The sequence below is a fragment of the Choloepus didactylus genome, chromosome 18, assembly GCF_015220235.1.
Source record: "Choloepus didactylus isolate mChoDid1 chromosome 18, mChoDid1.pri, whole genome shotgun sequence".
Lineage (NCBI taxonomy): Eukaryota > Metazoa > Chordata > Mammalia > Pilosa > Megalonychidae > Choloepus > Choloepus didactylus.
In genome coordinates, this window is record NC_051324.1 from 6,968,621 (window position 1) to 6,993,990 (window position 25,370).

At 43.0% G+C, this 25,370-nt stretch overlaps 1 protein-coding gene across 9 annotated transcripts in view; it reads right to left on the bottom strand.

The window, feature by feature from the left end:
* DNAH9 (dynein axonemal heavy chain 9) overlaps positions 1-25,370 on the bottom strand; it is a 322,619-nt gene that overhangs the window by 113,464 nt on the left and 183,785 nt on the right. For 6 of the 9 annotated variants that reach the window (XR_005212602.1, XM_037808448.1, XM_037808447.1 and 3 more), the window contains 6 exons: positions 23,952-24,114; positions 21,959-22,082; positions 12,553-12,695; positions 12,017-12,178; positions 11,574-11,807; positions 4,094-4,354 (listed from right to left, as the gene is read on the bottom strand). Coding sequence is in view for 8 of the 9 variants with exons in the window: in XM_037808448.1 (XP_037664376.1) it covers positions 4,094-4,354; positions 11,574-11,807; positions 12,017-12,178; positions 12,553-12,695; positions 21,959-22,082; positions 23,952-24,114 (1,087 nt within the window). In the remaining variant the exon portion in view is untranslated. Of the gene's footprint in view, positions 1-4,093; positions 4,355-11,573; positions 11,808-12,016; positions 12,179-12,552; positions 12,696-21,604; positions 21,921-21,958; positions 22,083-23,951; positions 24,115-25,370 lie in introns of those variants that run through there. The other 3 variants (XM_037808449.1, XM_037808454.1, XM_037808450.1) reach the window with 3 other exon arrangements.

Sequence of the window (25,370 nt, forward strand, 5' to 3'; positions counted from 1 at the left end):
ACACACCATTCGGTGCTGTTAGTTATTCTCTCATCTTGCTACCAACACCCCTGTTCATTTCCAAACATTTAAGTTCATCCTAATTGAACATTCTGCTCATACTAAGCAACCACTCCCCGTTCTTAAGCCTCGTCCTATATCTTGGTACCTTATATTTCATGTCTATGAGTTTACATATTATAATTAATTCCTATCAGTGAGACTCTGCAATAATTGTCCTTATGTGTCTGGCTTATTTCACTCATTATATTGCCCTCGAGGTTTTGTCATCAACCCATTTTTTTTTTAATATGGTTTTGTTCACTCACCATACATTCCATCCCAAGTAAATAATCAATGGTTCTCTGCATGGTCATACATTTATGTGTTCACCACCTTCACCACTATCTATATAAGGGCATCTACGTTTCTTCCACAAGGCAGAAGGGAGAGTCAAAGAAGGTAGAGAGGCAAAAGAAAGAGGAAAAAAAATGACAGCTAGGAAGCAGCAAAAGGAAAAATAACCTTAAATCAAAGTAGAATAAAGAATCAGACAATACCACCAATGTCAAGTGTCTAACATGCCTCCCCTATCCCCCCCTCTTATCTGCATTTACCTTGGTATATCACCTTTGTTACATTAAAGGAAGCATAATACAATGATTCTATTAGTTACAGTCTCTAGTTTATGCTGATTGCATCCCTCCCCCAATGCCTCCCCATTTTTAACACCTTGCAAGGTTGACATTTGCTCGTTCTCCCTCGTAAAACAACATATTTGTACATTTTATCACAATTGTTGAATACTCTAGATTTCACCAAGTTACACAGTCCCAGTCTTTATCTTTCCTCCTTTCTTGTGGTGTCTCACATGCTCCCCACCTTCCTCTCTCATCCATATTCATAGTTACCTTTGTTCAGTGTACTTACATTGTTGTGCTACCATCTCCCAAAATTGTGTTCCAAACCACGCACTCCTGTCTTCTATCACCCTGTAGTGCTCCCTTTAGTATTTCCTGTAGGGCAGGTGTCTTGTTCACAAAGTCTCTCATTGTCTGTTTGTCAGAAAATATTTTGAGCTCTCCCTCATATTTGAAGGACAGCTTTGCTGGATACAGGATTCTTGGTTGGCGGTTTTTCTCTTTCAGTATCTTAAATATATCACACCACTTCCTTCTTGCCTCCATGGTTTCTGCTGAGAGATCTGCACATAGTCTTATTAAGCTTCCTTTGTATGTAATGGATCGCTTTTCTCTTGCTGCTTTCAGGATTCTCTCTTTGTCTTTGACATTTGATAATCTGATTATTAAGTGTCTTGGCATAGGCCTATTCATATCTCTTCTGTTTGGAGTACGCTGCGCTTCTTGGATCTGTAATTTTATGTCTTTCATAAGAGATGGGAAATTTTAATTATTTCCTCTATTATTGCTTCTGCCCCCTTTCCCTTCTCTTCTCCTTCTGGGACACCAATGATACGTACATGATTGTACTTTGTTTCATCCTTGAGTTCCCGGAGATGTTGCTCGTATTTTTTCATTCTTTTCTCCATCTGCTCCTTTGTGTGTAGGCTTTCAGGTGTTTTGTTCTACAGTTCCTGAGTGTTTTCTTCTGCCTCTTGAGATCTGCTGTTGTATGTTTCCATTGTGTCTTTCATCTCTTGTGTTGTGCCTTTCATTTCCATAGATTCTACTAGTAGTTTTTTTGAACTTTCAATTTGTGCCTTATATATGCCCAGTGTTTCCTTTACAGCCTCTATCTCTTTTGCAATATCTTCTCTAAACTTTTTGAATTGATTTAGCATTAGTTGTTTAAATTCCTGTATCTCAGCTGAAGTGTACATTTGTTCCTTTGACTGGGCCATAACTTTGTTTTTCTTAGTGTAGGTTGTAATTTTCTGTTGTCTAGGCATGGTTTCCTTGGTTATCCAAATCAGGTTTTCCCAGACCAGAACAGGCTCAGGTCCCAGAGGGAAGAAATATTCAGTATCTGGTTTCCCTGCGGGTGTGTCTTAGAAAATTGCTCCACCCTTTGATGCCTCGGGTCACTGTGCTTTTCTGCCCAGCAGGTGACGCCTGTTAGCCTATAATTCTTGACTGGTGTGAGGAGGTATGGCCGTGTTCCCCCAGGCTCTGAGGTCTGGTTCTGAATGGAAAGGGCCCCACCCCTTTCCTCCTAGAGAAGATAGACCCCCCAGGTGGAGGTCATTAGCATTTCAATGGTCTCGCTCTCTGCTTGTGCTGTCTCCACCCTTCCCTGAGTCACAGCCCTGGAAACTGAAAATGACTGGGGCTTTCTCCACTGAGGCAAAAAAGAAACAGATAGTCCCCTTCAGACCCAGTCCAAGGCGACCCTCCGGCTCTCCCAGGTCAGTCATCACCCAAAGCCTCTGTCTGTTTTTTGGGGCTGCGTACCTGTAGTGAGCAGTTCACACTCGCTGCTTAAAACCCCAGTTGGAGCTCAGCTGAGCGATATTTGCTTGCTGGGTGAGAGCTTCTCTCTGGCACCACGAGGCTTTGCAGCTCGGGCTATGGGGGAGGGGGTCTCACGACTTGGATCCGCAGGTTTTACTTACAGACTTTATGCTGTGTTCTCGGGCATTCCCCCCAATTCAGGTTGGTGTATGATGAGTGGATGGTTTCGTTTGTCCCCCCGCAGTTATTCTGGATTATTTACTAGTTGTTTCTGGTTTTTTGCAGTTGTTCCAGGGGGACTACTTAGCTTCTACTCCTCTCTATGCCGCCATCTTGCCCCTGGCATGTTGTTTTATAGACCATCCTCTGTTTTCCAAATGGAGGGCAGTGAGCAAATAAGGGTCAATTTTTAAATCCCTCTCAGATGCCATCTCCTGATGACATGAATCTCTCTCTTCCCTTTTTCTCCTTTTTGTCTTGAAACTGTGGTTACCCAACTGGGAAAGAAGGTTAATTGTGAGATATGAGAGAAGAAAGAAGCAGTTAACTGTGTGCTTCCCTCACTAGAATAAATTTAAAGGGAACCAAAGTAAAACTGCGTTATGGCTACATCTGGAAGATCATGTCTGTTCCACCAAGTGAGTTGAATTTAGTTGATGCACTGTTACATCACCAATTAATTACACCACCAATTAATTGGATGTTTACTTTTATTTTATAGATTTTTTTTCACAGCTAGGAGTCAATCCTCTATTTTGGTTTCTGATTGTAAACATTTTTATAGGGCCTGTGGTGATTTGAAGCTGTATGTACCCCAGAAAAGCTTATTCTTAAAACTAATCCATTCCTGTGGGTGTGAACCCATCATAAGCAGGATCTTTTTTGATGAGGTGTCTTCAGTTAAGATGTGGCTCACCTCAATCAGGATGGGTCTTAATCTTATTACTGGAGTCCTTTATAAGCTGAATAAAATTCAGACACAGGGAGAGAAAGCCACAGGAAGCAAGAAGCTGAACATCAACGAACCATGAGGAGAAGGGAGAGACCAGGAGATGGTGCCATGTGTCTTGCCACGTGACAAACCGAGGACCAAGGACCGCCAGCATCCTGCCCCAGAACGCCACAGTCATCGGAAGAAACCATCGCCTTGATGACTTTTTCCCAGCCTCAAACCATGGAATAAAATTCCCATTGTTTAACCAACCCGTTTCATGGTATTTGCTCAAGCAGCCTAGGAAACTAGAACAGGACCTTAGAAAGCTCGTGTGTCCTCCAGGACCTAATGGGTAAATTGACCTGAGATGGCACAGACCCCCTTGGTCTTGGATTCTGAAGGCATGAGTTCAAGTCCCAGCTCTAATATTTAGGTCTGTGACCCTGGGCAGGCCAGTCCCCTCTCTGGGCCTTAGTTTTCTCATCCATGAAATGAGGTGGCTAGACCAGTGTTCTCTCATGTCCTGATGGGTTCTACACCTCCCATCTTTGGGATTTCACTGGCACCTCGTGGACCCTGGCATAAAGTCTGTTTAATTAAATGAATATTTGCTTATGAGTAAACCAGCAAAGCTGGGGCCTGGCCCAAGCCCTCCCAGCATTGTCCTTGTATCTCTTGGGAACACAGGGGTGCTGAGTTCCCTTTGGGTCATAGAAGGAGTCCTGCTCCTCCTCCGAGGGATAACCTGGGCCCCACCCCACCCTCCTACCTTGTTGAGGGTATTGAGAGCTGCCTGGGCTGCGGTGAGGGCTGGCTCTGCTTTGGCCAGATCTTCCTCACAGTCCTTCTGCTTCTGCTGAACCTCCAGCATGATGAGGGCCACCTTCTGCTCTTCCTCATCTGCGATGGCTTTCTCTCTGCTCACTTTATCAGTCTCCACGCCCACCACCTGAATCAGCTTGTCTGCGTCCTCATTCTTCTGCTTCAGCTCCACTTCCTGGGTAGCCAGCTTGGCTTTCAGATCATCCACCTGCATTGGAGAAGCACAGAGCTGACTAGGAGGAGTGACAGAAAGACCTGGGCAGGGCCCTGGGGATCCGAGTCTGCAGAGCAGAGGTGCAAACTCACTTGGACCAGGATCTGGCAAAGGAAAGGACTGTGAGACTCCCTCTCCCCTTTATAGGAAATGTGGTGGAAGATTCTAAACAGTCCATGCCCCGACATTTCTCCTCGATGCTCAAGTGATTTTGATCACTTCTCTCTGGTACCAGTGCCTATGTCTTATAAAACTTGAAATCCACCTCAGTGCCTAGCATTCTACTTTGCACACAGTAGGTCCTTAATAAAATTCAGTCATTGGTTAATTGAAATTGTCCAAAGTGGCTTGTGCTAAGGATTCAGCAGGAGATAAAAAGTGAGTGTGCATCCTTAAACAAATAGAGGGCCAGGTTGAAAAGGGACAGTGAGGGTCCCAATGGTTCAGGCCAGCTGGATTCCCCCGCAGAGGTTCCCAAGTGGCATGGAGCCTGGAGGCAGGACTGAAGTGATGGGAATATCAGCACCTGGGGAAACCATCTGTTTCTTTGATCAGTGTGCTGGTTTGAATGTATTATGTCCCCCAAAATACCATTATCTTTGATGTAATCCTGTGTGGGCAGATGTATCAGTGTTGATTAGATTGTAATTCTTTGAGCGTTTCCATGGAGATGCACCCCACCCAGCTGTGGATGATGACTCTGATTGGATAATTTCCATGGATGGGTGGGTCTAAATTACATCACTGGAGCCATATAAATGAGACGACAAACAGAGGGAACTCAGTGCAGCTGAGAGTGACATTTTGAAGAGGAGCTACAGCCAAAAGGGACACTTTGAAGACTGCACTAGAACTGAGAGAGGAGCTTTAGCATACAGAGACATTTTGGAGATGGCCTTCGAAAGCAGACTTTTGCTCTGGAGAAGCTCAGAGAGGACAAATGCCCCAAGAGCAACCAAGTGTGACATTTTTGAGGAGCTGAGCCTAGTGAGGAACATCCTGGGAGAAAGCCATTTTGAAACCAGAACTTGGAGCAGACGCCAGCCACGTGCCTTCCCAGCTAACAGAGGTTTTCCGGACACCACTGGCCATCCTCCAGTGAAGGTACTCGACTGCTGATGTGTTACCTTGGATACTTTATGGCCTTAAGACAGTAACTGTGTAACCAAATAAACCCCCTTTTATAAAGGCCAATCCATTTCTGGTGTTTTGCATTCCAGCAGCATTAGCAAACTAGAAAAAGCAGCTAGCGAGAGAGGAACGGTTTTTCAGGTTGGTATAATACAGCGATTTCTGAGAGTGTGATCTATGGACCAGCTTGTTAGAAATGCAAATTCCTGCACCCAGCCCCAAATAAACTGAATCAGAAATTTTAGGGCTGGGTCCAGTGAACTGTGTTTTAACAGGCCCTCCAGGTGGTTCCGATGCCTGCTTAGGTTTGAGATTCAATGGCATACCGTCATGGCCTTTCAGATGCAAAGGGAAGTCTCAGACCAATTTATTTCTGGAAAGGAAAAAGGCCATTTGTATTTGCAGTATGGCCCACAAACTTTACATTCCAGAATGACCTCTTGCCTCTCATTTTTCTGTAGTCTATTTCATGCGACAACTGAAGATAACTTCAGAGCTCCTGGAACACGTCAAATGGATTCAAGCGCTTTATGATGCAAAATGCATAAGGAGAAAAATAAAACTGAGGCTTAGACACTGCTGAAAATTCCCTTTTCAAGGCAGATCAAAAGGAAAGAAAAGGAAAGGCAGGAGGAGAATGCTGTTTAATTTTGTGTATTCATAGAAACTGGAGACTTTGTATTAACCTCAAATGGAGGCCTGCTCCCCAGAACTTGTCTTATATTCACATGTTGGAAGGTTAATCCATTTCCATCTCCCGTTGTTCAGCTGCACAGAGTTATTTCTACAAGGACAAAGATGCAATTGTAAATCAAAATGATTGAGGCGCATAATCGCTCCAGTCAGCAAACACACCAGTAACTTTTTGTTCCTTTTTTAAATCTTGAAAGATTTGAGAAAATTGAAGTCTTTCTTTTAGTTCTTTTTCTCTTGTATCGTTTTGTTGATTGCAGATATGGCTTATGACCTTAGGCCCAAGGTAAATCATCACCAGCACTTTAAATAGGACCTTTATAGCTCTTAATCTGGGACACAGGGTGACCTCAGGGTCACCCTCCAGTCCCAATCAGGCTGCTCCCCACAAAGCTACCAAGAGGACATAACTCTTCTGCAATGGAACAGGAAATTGAAATGGGTTACTTTGAACCTGCTCCCTTCTCCTTTTCCTTTATTCAAAGCATCGGAGCCACATTTTGGATCTCTTTCATTTAGATGCACCTCAACTTGGATAGGGAGATGAAGGGGGAGAGTGCAGCAAACTCTGAAGAGACCCTGCCCCTCAGTCCTGCCAGTTCCGTGAACATTGACCACGTGTGGTAAATGGGGGGTGCCCTGAGAGGGGTGATGACAGGTGCAGGTGGGAGGCCTTCCCTTCTTCAATGCCAGGCACATGATGTTAAAGAGAGAATACAGGCTTCCAGGACTTTCTTCCCAGAGTGCCAGAGACCTCGGGAACCAAACCATTATCCATTACTACTTTTAATACAACTACTGTTTCCAAACAAATCTGGATTCTGTTTGAGCCAGAGCTGCGATGTCCATTTAGCCTTCTCCCACTAGATTATGGGCATGGAAAACCGTGTCACAGTTGGCTCATAGGATACTGACACAATATAATTCAACTCATTTCTCTTATACCAAGACCATGATGGTATGTTCCAGTGCTTTTCTACCAAGGTAAGAACTTCAGATGAAGGATTTATACCGGAGTTAGGAACCCCAGATACCATTTTTACAAGAAATATCACCATTATAACCATCAATAAGTGGTTATAGAATACACACCTTGCACAGTATTGCCAACAGCCATCCTGTACTCCCACCCCAAGCATGGAGTGGAACTTGTTTATGTGCTTATTCATTTATCATCTACCCACCATTCATTCATCCACCTACTAAATGCCATTCCCGGAGATAAAAGATAAATAAATCTTGGTCTTTGCCCATGAATGACTAATAACAGTATAGTATGATATATACAAGAGAAGAAACATAATTCAAGGAGGGAACCACAGACAAGGGAATGCACAACTGCTTAGAGCCTAGGAAGGGCTTCTAGAGGAGAGGAGGAAATTGTTTAGGTCTTGACTGTGACAAGTTGGGGACACCTGTAAAGAGAGAGTCATGGAATTTGAGGGAACTACAGGAAGGCAGTGCTGACGGACTTTAGGGTATGATGTAGTAGAATGGAGGAAGAAGAGGCTGGAACAATATGTGGGGGTGGAATTAAAAGGTTTCTGTAAGAGGTCAGGGGATCTGAACTGTGAAATCTAAATCATTAAGGTCTACCAAAAGAGAATAATCAGACTTATGGTTGATGACTCCAGGATCAGGACAGAGATTGGTCCAGAGCTGGGCTGGGAGCTGACACGGTAGTCAGTAGCCCCGTGTGGTTCTGAGCACTTATAATATGGCTTGTCCCAACTGAGATGTGTTATAAGTGCAACATACACACTGGCTTTTGAAGATTTGGGGCAAAACTGTAAATTAGTTCACTGATAATATTTTAGATTGATTATATGTTGAAATGATAATATTTTGGATATATTAAATAAAATAACAAAATATATTATCAAACTACACTTGTTTTACTTTTCAAAATATGGTTACTAGGACATTTAAAATTATATATGTGACTTGTATTATATTTCTATTGGATGGCACTGGTCTAGAGTGCTCCCAGAAAATAGTCAGGAGACTAAGTAAATGCTCCTCATTCATTCATTCATTTGACAAATATCTGATGAGCACCTACTCTGACCAGGCATTGTTTTAGGCACTTGGGATACATCAGTGAACAAAATGGACAAAGATCCCTGTTCTTATGGAGATTGTATCCTACCAGATAGAGATATACAATAAAAAAAAATAAGCATAACAAAGTATATAGATTGTTAGGGGGGTAAATCCTATGAGAAAAAGACAAGCAGAATAAGGGCATCAGCAGTCGTGGGGAGGGGTCACAATTTAAAATAGGGTCACCAGGGTAGGAGTCACTGAAAGGTGACATTTGAGCTAAGAATTGAAGGAGGCAAGGGAGTGAGTCCTGGAGGTTATTGAGGGAAGGATGTTCCAGGTAGGGGAACGGCCAGTGCCAAGACCTAGAGTACTTGAGGAAACTGCAAGGAAGCAGCACAAAAGAATGTCCCAGAAGCAGGCCAGTAGGAGACGGAATCAGGAGTTAGCAGGGCAGAGCTGGGGCAGGGCCTTGGAAGCCACCATAATGAGTGAAATGGGGGCCTTGCAGGGTTTTGAGCAAGAGTGATGTGATCAGAGTCATGCTTTAAACCGATCACTCTGGCTACTCGGTAGATGTTAGACTATAGTTATGAGGATGTTGTAGCTATCTAGGCAAAATATGTCCACAGCTCAGACTGGGCCAGTAGCAGTGAAGGGGTGAGACATGTGGGATTCTGGGTATATTCTGAAGTTAGAGGCAATGCTATTTTCTGATGGATTAGGTGTAGGGTATGAGACAAAAAGATGAGTGAGAAGAGTCAAGGATGACCCCAAGGATTTTGGCCTGACCAGATGATGCAGGAAGTTTGGGTGAGAGAATTCAGGAGTTCAATTCATTTAACTAATCCAGGTAAGCAGTGTCCAAATCAAGGCAGTGACAGTGGGGATACAGCAAGAAGGGACAGATGAGAGAGATACTTAGAAAAGTCATAGAGCCTGTTAACCCTTAAATGTGGGAAGTGAGGGAAGGGGAAGAATCTTGGATAATCCCCCAGTTTCTGGCTTAGGTAACTGGGTAGATGGACAAATCATTCATTGAAGTAGAGAATACAGAAGGGGGAGATGGCTTTTGGTGGTTTAAGATGATGAACGTGATTTGGGAGGATTATCTACTAACCATATGCAGAGAGAATTGGATTCACCTAATGGTATAACCAGGTTTCTCCTTGTTAAATAGAAATCACCTCAACTATGAAAACAGAAATTTGTGCTTTCCTCACTGTCTACTCAAAGACCCAGGGTTGATGCATAACAGAAAACTGGGTGCTACTTTGTGGGGGGGGGGTCAGAGTATTTTCCCCATCCATTGCTCTCTGGCAACCATCCTCTACACAGACTGATCAGCAATTCCCAGAAGACAAGTGGGCAGGAGTAGAGTGCGAGGTGCTGAGGATGTTGAAGGTTCTGAGAGCAGTGTAGACTGAGAGAGAAAGGAGGAAGAGAGGGGAGGTGTTTTAAAAAAATCTAGTAGCAATGCATCCTGGGATCATATTTTATGTTGTTTTCTACAAGTTCAGAAATTGAGAGAATCAGAAAGTGATTGAGAGAGAAGGTGCTACCTATGTAGAACAAAGGTGTCCACCAGGTGAACTGCAAGAACCCCGACTGGGATCCGTGTTCCTCAATCTGCCTGTAACTGTTGCTCCAAAAAAAAAAAAAAAAAAAAAAAAAAAAGAAAAAAGACAGTCTGCCCATCACACAGCTAATTTACACAACCCATGTGTTGATAAACACTGAGTCTGAACAGATGTCATCTTGCCTGAGTTAGGTAAATAAAGAAAGAAAAATAAGGGCTTTGTAAAAAATACAGAACAAGGAAAGGAATAGCATCTAGAAGACCAAGAAAAAGTGCACAGCTGTGAAAATGATCTATTGCAGGACCAAGAAAACACTAAGGAAGCTGTTTGGCATCATCAGTAGAATGCTTGTGTGTGTGTGTGTGTGTGTGTGTGTGTGTGAGAGAGAGAGAGAGAGAGAGAGGGAGAGAGAGAGAGAGAGAGAGAGAGAGAGAAATAGTTGCAGAAAAATAGGCTGAAATTAAAAAGCAATAGGAAGTGTGGAAAAGGTTAAGGAATGAGATAAGGGAAGGCTATTAGGAAACTAAAAACGTGACAGCATAATTAAAGTCTTCATTGCAAACCTAAGAAGCAGAACACAACATTACACAATATTAAATTAGTAGTTTTGAGGATAAACTTGAAAAGCTCTCCTAGAATGCAAAGAAAAGGCCAAAGGGATGGAAACAATGAGGGAGAACATTATAAATATGGACATGGGGAACCCATCCAGTGAATCATGGCTCCTACAGGAGAGAGTGGACCAAGTGTAACAAAACCATGTATCAGGAGGAAATTCTCCTGAGGAGAAGAAAGACTATGTATGGAGATTGCAAGGACTAACTTCATCCCACTGAATGAACTAAAATTCTATAGATCCATTACATCTGTGAACCAAGAAACTAAAGAGGAGAGAAAGGACAAGTCAGAAGAATAAAGCCCAACAACTATTCCAAAGGCCAATTTTGCACAAATGACAGCAAATGAAAGGCTGTGATAACCACAGGAAAATGCGACATCCAGAATTAAGTTGATCACAATTTTAGTTTAACTGCACAAAATTCACCTTCTTAATCAGAGGCTGGCTGTGCTGTTGGTGAACAGAGAGCAGAAAGGGGCCATCAAGGGGGAAGCAATGATCTACGGGGACATGAGCAGGGGACAGAGCTGAGGCTAGAGTTGTCCCCAACTCTAAAGGGAAGACAAGTAATTTATTGGAAATAAATGTGTTTCATTTGGAAGAGTAAGTTAAAAAATAAAGCAAAGACAGGAAGGCAGGAGCCTTCTTGTGATGGCCAAACCACGTGGGAATACATGAGGAAGTGCATGAAACAAGACAGATCTGTTTAAGAAATTAGGTCCCAGTGACTCTTTGGCAAATGATAGAATAAGAAAAAAAATTGGCTAAGGTTTAACCCTGAAATTCTTTCTTCCCACCATTTATTCTGAGGATTGAAGGGAAGTGAATTGGAGAGGAAAGGAAAGCAGAGAAAAAGGAGGAGACGGTAAAGAAGAAGAGAGAAGAGGTGCTCCAGGGATTCCAGCATCAAGGAGGGGAGCAGACGGGACTTGCAGCTGGAGATGTGCACTCCTGCTAGGAGAGCTCAGCCTCAGCCTTGGCCACTGTTTCTGGTGACACTGGGGCCTCCGGAAAACCAACAGTGACTTTCAGACAGCGTTTCAGCTGGATAGTGAGCTTGACTGTGGTACGGTCACTGGAAAAGGGCCTCTCCCATTGCACCTGAGTCCCCTGCAGGCAGGAGAGGGCTTGCAAGGAAATCACTCGCCTGGGCAGAGGTACCGTGGAGCTTCAGCAGCCCATTCTCAAGCCGCTCCATTTTGGACTTCAGCTCTTTCCCATTCCTGCGCAGCAAGCTCTGGTAGAGTCTGATGAACTCCAGAAAGGATTTGGGAGTTGTGTAGTTGTAGCGTTGCTCGTTGCTCAGATAAGACTGGGATGTTTGGTTCACACTTGTGTGGACAAAGGCCATGAACTTGCTAATCGATTGCTTGACTGTGGGCTAAAATCAAAGAGAAGGAAATGAAAGAAGATATCACCATGGAGATTTGTGGTGACTTCCCACTCCCTCGTTGCTTCACCACGTGGAATGGTGTGCTCCAACACCTAAGTCTGTGCAAGCCTGCGTGTTCATCCTGAACTTCTGGACATGGAATTCCTTGTACCCTGAGGTGGGGAGAATCTTGAGGAGCGTTGTCTATTCCCTCTCACCTCAATGTTCTCTGTGTTCTGCAAGAAGCGGAGGCTGACAGACTCTAACGCCTGCTGAGGCCACTCATGGAACCAGTCGATGGCTGTGCAGTTCACAATGGCAGGAAACTTCCTGCTGCGGACCCTCAGCTTGTTTCCCACCGGGGAGAAACAGAGAGTCACCTGAAAATCAGAATGGAGGGGGAAACCAGGACGATACCAGAGAAATACTCATCAGTGAGATGGACATGGCCTTGGGCTTCTTTATCTCCTACAATGTGGAGAAGCACATCCAGCAGTGACAAAATCTCTGAAGGAAAGCCAGCCTTTCTACGCAAGAAAGCAAGAATGCTGGGACTGCATGCTATGAGAGGGAGGCCACTGCCCATAGAGCAGATAAGGACATCCATGCAATGGTGCCCAGGCTGAGACGGGCTGTGACCAGCACTGTGCCCCACCCCTCTCCCAAGACAATTAATAAGGACAGCCATGTCCAAAATATCAGTAGAGCCTCCCATCAACCATCTCTCGTCCCCAAGTAGTAGATCCTTCTTTACCTTCAGTTGTCGTCGGACTCGATCTATAAAGAACTTCCAGCAGTTCTCTCTGTTGTCAACCAGACCCTGGCTCTTGACTTCGTTCCTCACGTTGTTTATGATGTTTTCAACTTCGTCATCAGAGTAGAGATCTGGGATCTCTCCTGGGAAGAAAAGGAGCACAGATGGGAAGCTTTGGCCACTACGGCATGACGCGGTCTGACATCACTTCCCTTCCTCGACCTCATCTCTCCATCTTGGGACACAGGCCCTTTGGCTTTCAGGCCATATCCTGCCACTTTTGCTGGAGAACTAGACAGACAGCAACCCAGTGCAGGAGAATGTGTACATTCACGGCTAGAACAGGGTGTCGGACACCCTCTTGTCCTGGGGTCAGCAGTTGGTAGCACAAGACCCTTCAGTTAACATATGTATAAATTTAGCTGGCAAGGGATGTACTAATCGATAAGTGATACCAGGATAATTCAATATTAATATTAAAAAATAGAATTAGTTCACTATACAAGAATAAATTCTGAGTGGATTAGATAAAAATATGAAAAGAAAAAGTAATAATTTAAAAATAAATTACAGAAGATTATTTTTATGGCATTGGGATACAACAAGATTTCTGAAACAGAGCACATAGAAACACAAACCATAAAAAAGACTGTTAACTTTTACAATATTAATAAACCTGCATGACAAAAGTCAGACACAGACTTCAAAAAGATATTTGCAACCCATATAATGAACAAAGGGTAAGTATCCATAATCCATAAAGAACTATGACAAAGCCATAAGAAAAAGACAAAGAACTAAAGAGAAAAAGGGCAAATTATATGACTAGGCAAGCCACAAAAGGGGAGCATGAATAGCCAATAAATACTTGAAAAGACGTTCAACTTCACTGTTAAAAAGGGAAATGTCATTTCATAGCCATTGGCAAAAATTAATATGTCAACTGCCAAAAAGCGGAAGCAACCCAAGTGTCCATCAACAGGTGAATGGCTAAACAAAATGTGGTGTGTGCATACAACAGTATATTATTCAGCTGTAAAAAGGAAAGAAGTTCTGATACATGTGACAACATGGATGAACCTTTAAGACATCATGTTGAATGAAAGAAACCACATAAAAAAGGACAAATCATGTACGATCATGCACATATGAGGTGATTATGCAAATTAATAGAGTTGGAAACTAGAATACAAGTTACCACAGGCAGGAGTGGGGTTGGGGAATGGGGAGATAACGCTTAATTAGTAAAGAATTTTTATTTGAGTTATAGAAAAGTTTTGATAACGGATGGTGGTGACAGTGGCCCAACCTTGTGAATGTAATTGTATACTTGAAAGTGGTTAAAATGGGAAATTTTATGTGATATATATATATATATATATATATTTATATATATATCCAGAAAAAAAACTTAAAAAAACCCCAAGAACTGTACAACACAGTGAACCCTGATGTAAACTACAGACCATAGTTAATAACATAATTATAGTAATATTGGTTCATCAGTTGCAACAAAGGCACTGTGCCAGTGCAGTGTTAATAATAGGGAAAACTGTGTGTGTGTGTGTGTGTGTGTGTGTGTGCGCGCGCGTGCGTGTGTCTGGGGGATGGGGTGGGGTGGTATACCTGGGAACTCTGAACTTCCTGCATGATTTTTCTGTAGACCTACAATTGCTGTTATAAAAAATTAATATGTCAGATAACACCAAGTGTTGGTGAGGTGAGGAGGAAACAGGAATTCATACACTGTTAGCTAGATAGGAATTTATACAATTACTCTGGTAAGCAGTTTAACACTTTTCAGTAAAGTTGAAGATGCCTATAATACCTGAAAACCTAGTAATTTCATAGTTCTGGTATATATCATAAAGAAACTCTTGCACTGCACACCAAAAGTTTCTATTTTGTAACACTGTTTATAATTGCATGGGTATTTATTTTATTGCTTTATGTACGTCCAAAATATTTCATAAAGAAATACAGGAAAACATAAAGGGAAAAAAAGAAAGGATGGGTGGTGAGAATGTAAAAAATGAACTGTATTCTTCTGAGAATTTTGTCTGGCAAAAGGTTCTGGGACTGTTGTTCGACTATCAATTCAGGTCCAAGGAAGCTAATTTTAAAAATTTTTAGGAGGGAGAGACTTGGTTATGTTGAAATAAAAAAAAGCAGAGAAGAGGGAGAGTCAAGAATTGAAATAGATGGAATAGAGGAAAATTTTGAATTAGGAATAAGGGGGGGCTCCTACCTCAAATGGGAGAGTTGACCTTGGAAAGGAGAAATGTAGCAATTCCTGTGAGATTGGAGGAAAGGAGAAAAGTGCAAGGAAATGGAGACAGACTGTGAGGTGTAAGGCAGTTGTGGGGCTCATATCACACAACATAAGTTTTTCTCTATGAGAGAGGTGAGGTTGACAGAGGCAAGAATGAAGAAAGCCCTGGCATAGCTAAAAAACTTGAAAACACTGGACGTGATGTGAAAGGTGAGTGTGGTTCACTCAAGGATATTTTATGGGTATCAGAAATTTTATGGGCGTACTTTCAAGTATACAATTAATTACATTCACAATGTTGTGCCACCATCACCACCATCCATTATCAAAACTTTCCCATCACCTCAAACAGAAATTCTTTACTAATTAAGTGTTAACTCCCCATTCCCCAACCCCAATCCCGTGGTAACTTGTATTCATATATGCATGATCACCCAATATTTGTCCTTTTGTATGTGGTATCTTTCGCACTTCCAGACCCAGTCCTTAGGAAGGTATTGGGATTCTCTGGATCTGGAATCATACAGAAGTTCTTCTTTTCAAAATTCTCCACACCCATACGCTGCTTCTTTCCTCCATAATCAACCATCTTAGAGTCTCAGAAATGTCAGAGCTAGAAGAGGTCATTTGGGCTACCCCTCCCATCCTCCTTTCTTGTGCCCTGGATGAGGCCCTCAAGAATGGACAATTTGGAAAATGGTCTGTGACTAATCAGGGTTCCAGGGAAAATGTTGAACTACATCTGGACGAAACTCATGCCAACTTTCAAACAAATTTCTGCCCTTCATAGTTTGACCACACTAACCCAGCCAGGAATCCACTAAGAGTTTTAAGCTAATTAGGTTTAATCATTGGAAAAGGTCAAAAAAAAAAAAAAAAAAAAAAAAAGAAAAAAGAAAAACATGAAAGCTATCATCTGCTTTCTTTCGTTAATTGGACAAACGATTTAATTTCCATTCTTTAGGCTATTTAATAGGATGCATATAAAATACTCTGCACTGTTACTTGTCAAAATCAAGGTCTTACTGATGGAAAAACTCATTTCAACTTCTTTTGATAAAAGTAGGGGTCAGAGAACACTGCTAGGAAAATGAAATGACATTTAGCATGTGTTGGGGTTTCAGGAGTTTGGGGCAGTTTTAAAAAGGGAAATTCTCAATGGAATTGGAATGAGCTATACTCACTCACCTTAAAGAGCTGATTGCCTGCAGTGGTCTTATTCTTTTCTCCTTTGCCCCCATGATAATCTGTACGTCTTTATCTATTAATATGTTAGGGTCCTCCAGTGAGAACTTGGATTCACTTTGGCCTTAGAACATTTGTAACAGTAGAGTATGCATTCTTCACCTTTCCCTTATTTGAATATGTTGGATTTGTATTTATATCCTTCTGGTGTTTTATCTCTAAAATGCTGGATATTGAAGAGGCAAACTATACTCTGCAAACTAAATCTGGCCCACTGCCTCTTTTTGTACAGCCAGTGAGCTAAGAATGGCTTTAACATAATTTAATGGTTGGGGGAAAAATTAAAACCATAATATCTCATGACAAGGTGAAAATTATATGAAGGTCAAATTTCATTATTCATAAAGTCTTATTGGAACACAGCCATGCTCATTCACTACAATGGTGGAATGGAGTAATTGCGTGGCTCACAAAGCCTAAGATACTCACTCTCTGGTCCTTTATAGGAGAAGTTTGCTGACCCTGACTTATGGGACACCCTAGTGCAAAGATATTGTAATGCCATTTAGAGACTGAGCCCCTGTTCTTAAGACAGTGGTGTTGGTTACAAGATCCCAAGAAGGTCACCAGATGGAAGAGGTGGGGATAAACTCCTCTGAATTGGGAGGAAAGTTTGCATTTTTAGATTTGTTCCTCCAATTTCTCCTGACAATGTTCCTGTCACTTATTATGGGATGTAAGTTGTCATATTAAAGCAGGAAAGCAGGAAAGCAGGAAACTGAACTGCCAGAAGGGATTTTGCAATGTGCACAGAGGCAGAGGCTATTTAAATTTTTGAAAAGTTTCCTTCTGAGTCCGAAACTTGGGAAATCCTATTTCTTCCTCTGAGTGCTTCCAGGCTTCACGCAGTCAGTAAAATGTCCTAATATTTTGCAAGCCAGACTATTCTTCACCCCCTGTGTGCTACCCTGGGATTCCACAGAGGCTGCAGCTGCTTTTGGGAGGAGGAGACTCTGATAGTTGAACACGGTTCAGGTAGTTAGAGCTTGTGATCAAAAGGATGAAGCTAAGGGTCAGAGTTCCTTGAACCAGTTAGCTACACTCTGGCTTAAGGACTTTGTGATGTTTTTCAAATATATTCCCCTGGTCTCAAGGGAGAAAAAACAAGGGAGTGCAGTGGCTATTTCTATAATCTCCTCCTCCATGGCTGGAAATGTCTCAAAATATATGTCTTAGTATACATTACCCAATAGTAATAACTAATATGTGAGATGGCACCTCATTCTCATGATATTATACACTTCAATTCAATAAATACTCCTGGACATCAATCATGGGCTAGGAGATATGTAAAGACTGGACAATACAACATGATGAAAATGACACAGTCCCTACAGAGGACTGTAATTATATCAGTGTCATTTTATTTCCTAAGCTAGGTGGTCACTATTTAATTCTTTTACTGAATCTCTGTGTTATTTAATAATAAAAAAGTAACCAAGAAGAGACAACACAGTCTCTGCCTTACATAGATTTGCAATCTTGTTTCAATATAATTGTGGTATGTGCAGCCAATGAGTGCTATAAGAACATGGAGAAGGCTCACCCCTAGGGATTATGGTAGCTCAGTGAAGGTTTCCTAGGAAAGTAACACTCAAGATAAGATTTATAATATGGAGACAAGTTAATCCAGACAAAGGAGAAGGGATGAGGTTCAAAAGGAGCAGTGTGACAACGCTTGGTGGTCAGCAAACAGCAGAGTGTGTTACCTCAAGGAGGTAGGATTTACTAGGTTGTAACGGGGGAAGTAAGGCTAGCAAGGAGGGTGAAAGGAGCTTGGACTTTATTCTGCACCTAGTGAGAAACTACTCAAGGAGAGGGGATTATACATTAGACAGGCCCTTTGGAGGGGATGAGAAGACTGGATTGGAGTGGAATTGCCTTGGAGATAGAGAGGTGAACTAAAAGTGTCTGTATTTTTCCAGGTAAAAGACGACAAAAGCCTGAATTAGGTTAGAGGGTATGAATTCAGAAGTGGTTAGAGGGTAAAGTCAGTGGCAACTGATTATCTCTTAAATATAGACAGTGGAAGAGAGGTTAGCCATCCACAGAGGCACAGAGTCTGGAACATCTTGTGTAGGATGTAGTATCACAAGAAGGAAAGGAAATCAGCCCTCTTCTCATTGCCCAAGGCTGATTACTCAACATCTTACTCTTTTGGGCTCTCTGCATGGCTGCTGGAGAACCATCCAGGTACTGGTTTCAGTTCTGCTGTCCGTAGTTTGAGAAAGCAATTGGTGGACAGATCTACTGAGTCCAACAAGTACTTTAAAGAGGTCAGGTGCATGCTTGAGGGCTGCTCTTTTGCCCCACATTTTGTCTTTTCTCCCTTCAGGGAAATTGGGTCAGAATTCAGCTTATATAGCAGCAGAGATGGCCCATCTTAAAATCCAGTTCCAGGTGCTCACAGGAGAACAGCACAGACTCTGGAGTCCCCTGCGATGTGTGTGGATCCCTAACATATCAGTCCTGGATCTAATCCTAAAGCATCTGGAAGATCAGGTAATCTTTTCATGTTCTACATACCAGGAAGAGCTTTAGCCCAACTATAAAAAAGAATTTTGGCTCAGAGAAGGAGGCATATGACTTTAGAGGAGAGGGGACTCAACTGGTTATAAATTCTCTCATTAGTCCACACAGAAGCCGTATGTTACTCATCTTTGAGCACAGCACCTAGTGATTGAACTAAAGAGCTTAATAAATGCTTGTTGATTACATGAAAACATATTGTGACCCAGCCTGTACCAGGAAAGAGAAATCTTAATTTTGGAGAGAAAAGATTAAGCCATCTGAGAAGCAAAAGGAATGTCCTAAAGATCCCAAAGTGAAATGAAGTATGAGATCTGGTAGTTAGGAGAGGAAGGGACACCACATCTAGACTGGACTAGGTATTCCTGGATGGTTAGCATAACTGGCAGGGGTACTGCAGTAAAAGAGGCTTCTGGAAGGCTGGAAGGCTGGAGGCTGTCTGCTGTCCCAGGAAAATAACAGATGACTCTGCTTTCTTTCTTTGGATTAAGATGGGGATTTATTGATGCTGAGTTTGCTTCAAGAACCAGAGAGTCCAAATTTTGTAAGAATTTCATAAATACCCCTGGTTTCATGGTCAATGTATGTTCTTCAGGAATTATTAAAACAGGGCTATAAGCAAAAAGCAAGAATTGAAGTCTCAGACCAAGCAAGTGCCTATATTTCACGCACAGTTTCCCCAGCAGTTACACGGCCTCCATAAGGATTCTGGAGACCAAGGGAAGTGACTCAAAGATATGCCCCCCTGCTCCTGACCTGGCTGGCCACCTTACTTCTTTTAAGATTATGCATCTTTTGCTAATTAAATCAAGAACTTAATTCAATTTTTCACTTAGTATGTACGATCTATTTCTATCTATCTGTATCCACCTGAGATGCAGTTGGCATAAAGACGGGTTCTGAAACGTTTTAGTTGGTGTTGGAAGTGGGATTCACGCAAGGACTCCTTGCCATCATGGTTTGATTTTGGAAAAGGTGTCAGGAAACCAAGGGATGAAACAGTAAACTAAATTAGCCTTGGGGGAAACCAGATGGCTTATAGCATGAGAACATTGGCTCACTAAGGGAGTTGAATAAGTGGAATCTGAACACTCTATCTTTACCTCCAACCCAACAGGACTTTTAGATAACAAGGAAGGGATGAGTTAATGTCAAGGCAGGACAAAGTATAGCTTCCTAGTCTCTACTGTGTTAGCCAAGGGTAGAGTGATCACATCATCTCACAAAATTGACAAACTAAAGGTGTGTGTGTTGGGGGGAGGTTCTGAGGAATTGCAGCCTTGGCTGGGCTGGCAGTCGGTTACTTGCTAGGCAGAAATAATTTGATGGGGAAAATCAGAACTAAGATATGCTCTAATTCTCCCTGTAGAAGTGGTTAAGAAAAGGGGGCAGGGGATTAGAAGAAAAAAGAAAGTATTACTGTTAACTGTATCTCCATTTTAATAAGTATCCGCAAATCTTGTTTTTATGTAGAAGCCTTAAGAGGGAACTGTGAGCTTGAAACTCCGTGATGCTGTAACAGCTTATTGCATTAAGTTTTCACTGGGCAGGGTTTCAGAAATTAGTCTGCATTTGAAAAAAAAGTTGTCTTCTAAATGAAAAATTAAGAATACTTAATTGAGGAGCACAATTTTACTTGATCGAGTATAAAACTGTCTGTGTCTCAGGTATTTTATTGGGTGAAGGTGACCTTCCTGGATTGGAACCAATTGAGATTCAGGGTGAGGCTGGCAACACAGTTGGCATCCCCAAGGCTGTAAATCTTTGGAAGAAAAGTTTCCCCCTCTTTGATCATTTCATAAATTAGGCTTGAGGGCATGGCTTCAGGGTGGGAGGGCAGTTGGACCCCTCTCCTATTTCCTTAGAAGAAAATAATAAAAAGGTGAGGAAATGCTGTAGGTGAAATACTGTGTGTGTGATGTTACACAATAGCATTTCGGAAGGAAGAATCTATTGGATTAGATGAGAAAAGGACTACTGTCAGTTTGCAAACTCCTGGACACATGAGCTAACTGAAGTAGAGCAGGCAAGGGGAAGAAATGCGAGTTTGGAAGCAGTGTCATGCTAAGAGCCAGCACACTGAAGAACGAGGTCCCTCATCAGAAACAAGCCAAAGGCTGTTTGCAGACTCCACTAGCCGTGGGCCCGCGGGTCTTCACGGAAGTGACAGTAAATGGCCTAGTGTGCAGTGGCACAAAATTTGAAGCAGACCCTGATTCTGAATGAGTGAAGTTCCTGGGGAATCACATGGCAGGGGCAATTCTGAAATATATCATATATGAAATATATTATATACGACATCTTGAAATATAATATGTATTCTATATTTAGACCATGGGAAAATGTACTTTATTTATTAAAGTGTATTCTGGTTGTTGGACTTTATATACCAAAGCATAAACGGGCTTTCTGAAATGCTGGAAAGCTGAAGGCAGAAATTTTGTTCAGGAACATCTATGCATTAATTTTGTTTTCTTAACCCAGAGGAGAAGGTGGTTTTGCAGATGCTGAATTGAGTTAACAGTCAGGAAAACATTCTCCCTTTAACTGAAATAAATACACACATACATATAATTCTGTAAGTATGTACACACCCTACTGTCTTACCTTCTTAGAAGGCACTGTGTATACATATATGTATATGTATGGATATGCATGTGTATAAATACATATATGCATAAATATATATATATTTTAGAATGGTTGACATAAGTTCTGAATCCCTAAATAAATAAGGACAGTAGAGTAGCAAGAATTCAGCTTTTTGCTGAGATCTATCTGCACAGTGTCCCAGGGCAACTGAGAGCCCCTGTCAAGGTCTTTGGCAACCAAGAAAAACTATGTTGAGATACTCTGCTTCTGCTCCTGGCCTGTGTGTCCACTTTGCTTCCCTAAGACTCTGAATCCTTGGTTTAATTAACTGGTAACCTAATATTGTCTTATTGGGTAAGCTCTGCGTGTGCACATTCCTTGGCATATGTTGCTTCCTTCCCATGCTCAACACACCTGAATACTGCAGGCAATTTAGTTTCTCTCTGTGTTGGATGTGGGAAGAGACTCTCATCTTCAATCTGGGGTCAGCAGATCACCAGGCCTTTGACCTGCTCCTCTTTCCCATAATTAGTTGCACTAATAGAGCCCCAAGATGATTGTCTGTTGAGCAGTGAGGGGAGAATAAAAGCGAGGACAGCAAGCCCAGCCCCAAGCCTGAGAAGGGCTTTATACCAACAGTCCTTCAGGGCATCAGTTTTCTCCCTCATTTCTAGCTCTTCTGACCTTAGATCAAGTCTTCATCAGGTCAGAATGACTCTGACTCCAGGGAGATTATATTAGCGGTTCTGAATACAAAGGGTTTTTTACCAGATGCCAAGAGATCATTAATGAGCACAAGGAACCTCTCATCCACCACTTGGGCATCGGTCATGAGGAACACTGTGCTGAGATTCTTCACCCCGGCTTTCAGGCACAGGCTGGCCAAGTCCACCTGCGGAAGCAATCGGTATCGGTATCAGAAATCTCTGAGACGAGTCTCCTTGAAAGGGAGACCCCACCCACTCCTTAATAATGGAAACACTTTCTTATCTACATTAATGGGAAATAAAGCAGGACAGCTGCGGGAGGGAAGGAAGTGTGCTGTCTCGCACTGGCAGGAAAGAAAATATGCCTTATTTCCAGACCTCACTGCCCACGGAGAGGGGCAAATAAAGCTAGACAATGATGATCTTTCCTTCATACAACCAGGGTGACTCCTAAACTAGCTTCCAAAGTCCCTGCTTTGTGCAGAGAGGTCACAGCTTTCCAGAGACAGGGGTGGTCTACTTACATCATCATACAAGTGAATGACCTGCCCCAGAAGCCAAGAAATTGCTCTTGGTCTTGACAGACGCGTCAGGTACTTGGTGCAACAGGCTTGGGAGATGAATATATCTTACGATGAAAGTACCTTGTGTTCTTATGACTAGCTCCAGCAAAAGACTTTCGTTGAAGAAATATATCAGGAACACACACACACACACACACACACACACACACACACACACTCACGTGCTGGGAAGTTACATCCATTTGAAACTTCAGATGCTGGAAGCTAAGTGCTGAATTTATCCAGCTTTGTTAATCTTGGCTCCTGTGCTGCATCGCCCTCCCGAAGCGCAGCCATCAGTCCCTTATCTTGCTCTCTCTTGCACCACTCAGAGCTCCTTCCCTAAAGGCCTCACACATTCCCTTACACCACAGCTTCCTCTGTTTCCAGATAATTCCTCTTTAAAAATACTAAACTCCCTTTTAGATCAGTGGTTCTCAACTTTATACACGTACACAATTATCTAAGACAGTGTTTCTCAATTCTCATTAGAATCATTTGGGGGAAGCTTTGAAAAATCCTGATGGCCAGGCCACTCGCTAGACTAGATAGTTAAATCAGAGTCTCTGGGGGAGAAATGCAGACATCTGGACTGTTTGAAGATATCCAGTGCTTGCAAGGCTGAGAACCCATGGCTTATGCACTACCAGTGCATAATTCCCATATGCACCGGGTTGCCTTGTCGTTGGAAGTGCTACAGATTGACCTCATGTGAACCTGGTGTATAATCTTCGGTTCAGCCAGTCTGCGAGGCTGGCCTGCGGTTTCTGAGCAGCAGGCAGAGTCTACCTCTCCTATCACTGGCTGAGAAAGTTTGGGGACAGGTGAATGGATCTAGCATCTAGAATAGTGCTGGCTGGAATTCGCCTGGGGACAGCAAGGACAGTGTCCTGATGGAAAGGACATCATGACCTCCTTCTGTGACTCTGCTGTGGCCATACAGAAAAGGGAGGGACTGGTCAAAGTGACCTTTGAAGGTCATGCCTTTCTCTGCCTTCCTGAGCACATATTGCCGTATTGTGGCTCTTTGGTGACTAATGTCTGAAACCAAGAGACAATTTAGAGTGTGTTAAGTCACTTAAGGCCCTAGGGGCCAGAGGTTTCTGAACTCATCCTTTAAAATATGAATTTCTCACGAAACTCTGGCAGACTGTCATAATTCCTCCTAAGTCTACAGAGTTGCTAGTGAGCTGTGTGCCGAATTTGCTTTAGATGTGTTCCTGATGTGGGCGAGAGCTGAGGTTCCGCAGCTGTAAACAGGGCAGCTGAGATCTTACAAATGCAGACATTGGAAAGGCCACTCTTCTCAGTCTGAATCTAATGAGAAAAGAGCCACTCATGTCAGCAGCCTGGAATCTAAGAAGAAAATGGACGGACTATTACACGGAGGTTCTGGGCAGGGGAACTAGAGGACTAATGAAGGGTGAGAGGGAGCTGAGGGCAGCTGGAGAGCCTCTGGGTCTCCTCCCACCAACAGCCCAGCCTTCTTACCTTGAAGTCGGGGATTTGGTAGCCCTTCCGCAGAGTGATCTGGAACACATCCATGGAGCTGATGAAAGCTGCAAGCCTTGTCAGGCTCTGCTTGCCGCTCCCGCCTACACCGACCAGCAAAGCGTTTCCCCGCGGGGACTCCAAGATGCGATTGATGTGGCAGCTGAGAAGGCAGCACAGGGCACGTCACTTTGATCAGACTTGCTGCCATAAAGAGCAGGTGGGAATGGTCTGGGCGGGAACAGCAGCCCTCCTTGGAGGCAAATCCTGGGCTGAGCTGTGGGAGACGTTCATTAGATGTCCCCCCAGTGTGGCCTCACCTCTTTGCCCCAGTGGACTGAACTGTCTCAAGCCAGGGCATCCGGTGGGCCAGTGCCCACGGTGCAGGTGCCAGGGGAAGAATCCGTGGTGGTCAGGCGGGACTGGACGGGGCATGTGAGGGTGGAGGGGTGGGGGACTGGGGTGACCTTCCCTCTTCCCCCTGAACAAGCCTCACTCTGCCACCCCTCCCCACGACAGGTCACCACACCTATGTGTACTTTCAGAGGAGGGGACAGGAAAAAGAGAACATTAGAAAAGCTACAATTAGAGAGAAAAAATCAAGGAAGGCTAGACGGCCAACAGAATGGCTCATCCCATGTAGGAAAGGAGAAGAGCAAAATTAAAGTCAGCAGAGTGAGAAAGGAGAGCCCTGGAGGGCCGTGCCTCCTTTCTCCCCCTCCTTGAACCCTCCCTGGCTACTGTTGACCTTGGAGACTTTTATGGCCAGCTTGCAAGAGCCTGGCTGCCTTGCCTTCGGGGTCGTCCCCTCGCAGCCTTACTTCCCACCACTCTCTGCACTCGTATTTCCTCCTCAGTGTTGGGGGAATATTCCCAGGCCTCGCTCTGCCCGGGGCTGAGATCACCCCTTCAGAGCAACCCACGCCTCCCGTCCCCCTCCCCAGACCTTCCTCAATTGTTCACAGCCCCTTCTCCATTTTTAATTTAACCACCCAGCACTATGTAGAAACCTTATGTAAGGGACCCATATTCTTTATAAAAATAACCCCTTTTGCCTTTTCTTTTCTCGTCATAAAAATAATGGCTATCATTGTAGAAAATGTGTAAAATATAGAAAAAATCTGCAATCTTACTATCTAACCATAAACACTATTGACATTAGGTATATGTCTTTCCAGGCTTTTTTCTAGCCTCTATGTCTATAAATATGCTTGTGTGTATATAAATCTATTACATCTAAAATCTCAAACTATTTATATCTTGTACATTTAAAAAACCAGGTTCACACTGTATACTGAATACAGCATTTTGAAACCTTTTCATTCAGCAATCTACTGTGATTCTTTTCCCCCAGGCCATTAAATAATTTGCTAAATGATGCTTTTAAAGGTGTAATGATATTCTATTGCATACAATGAG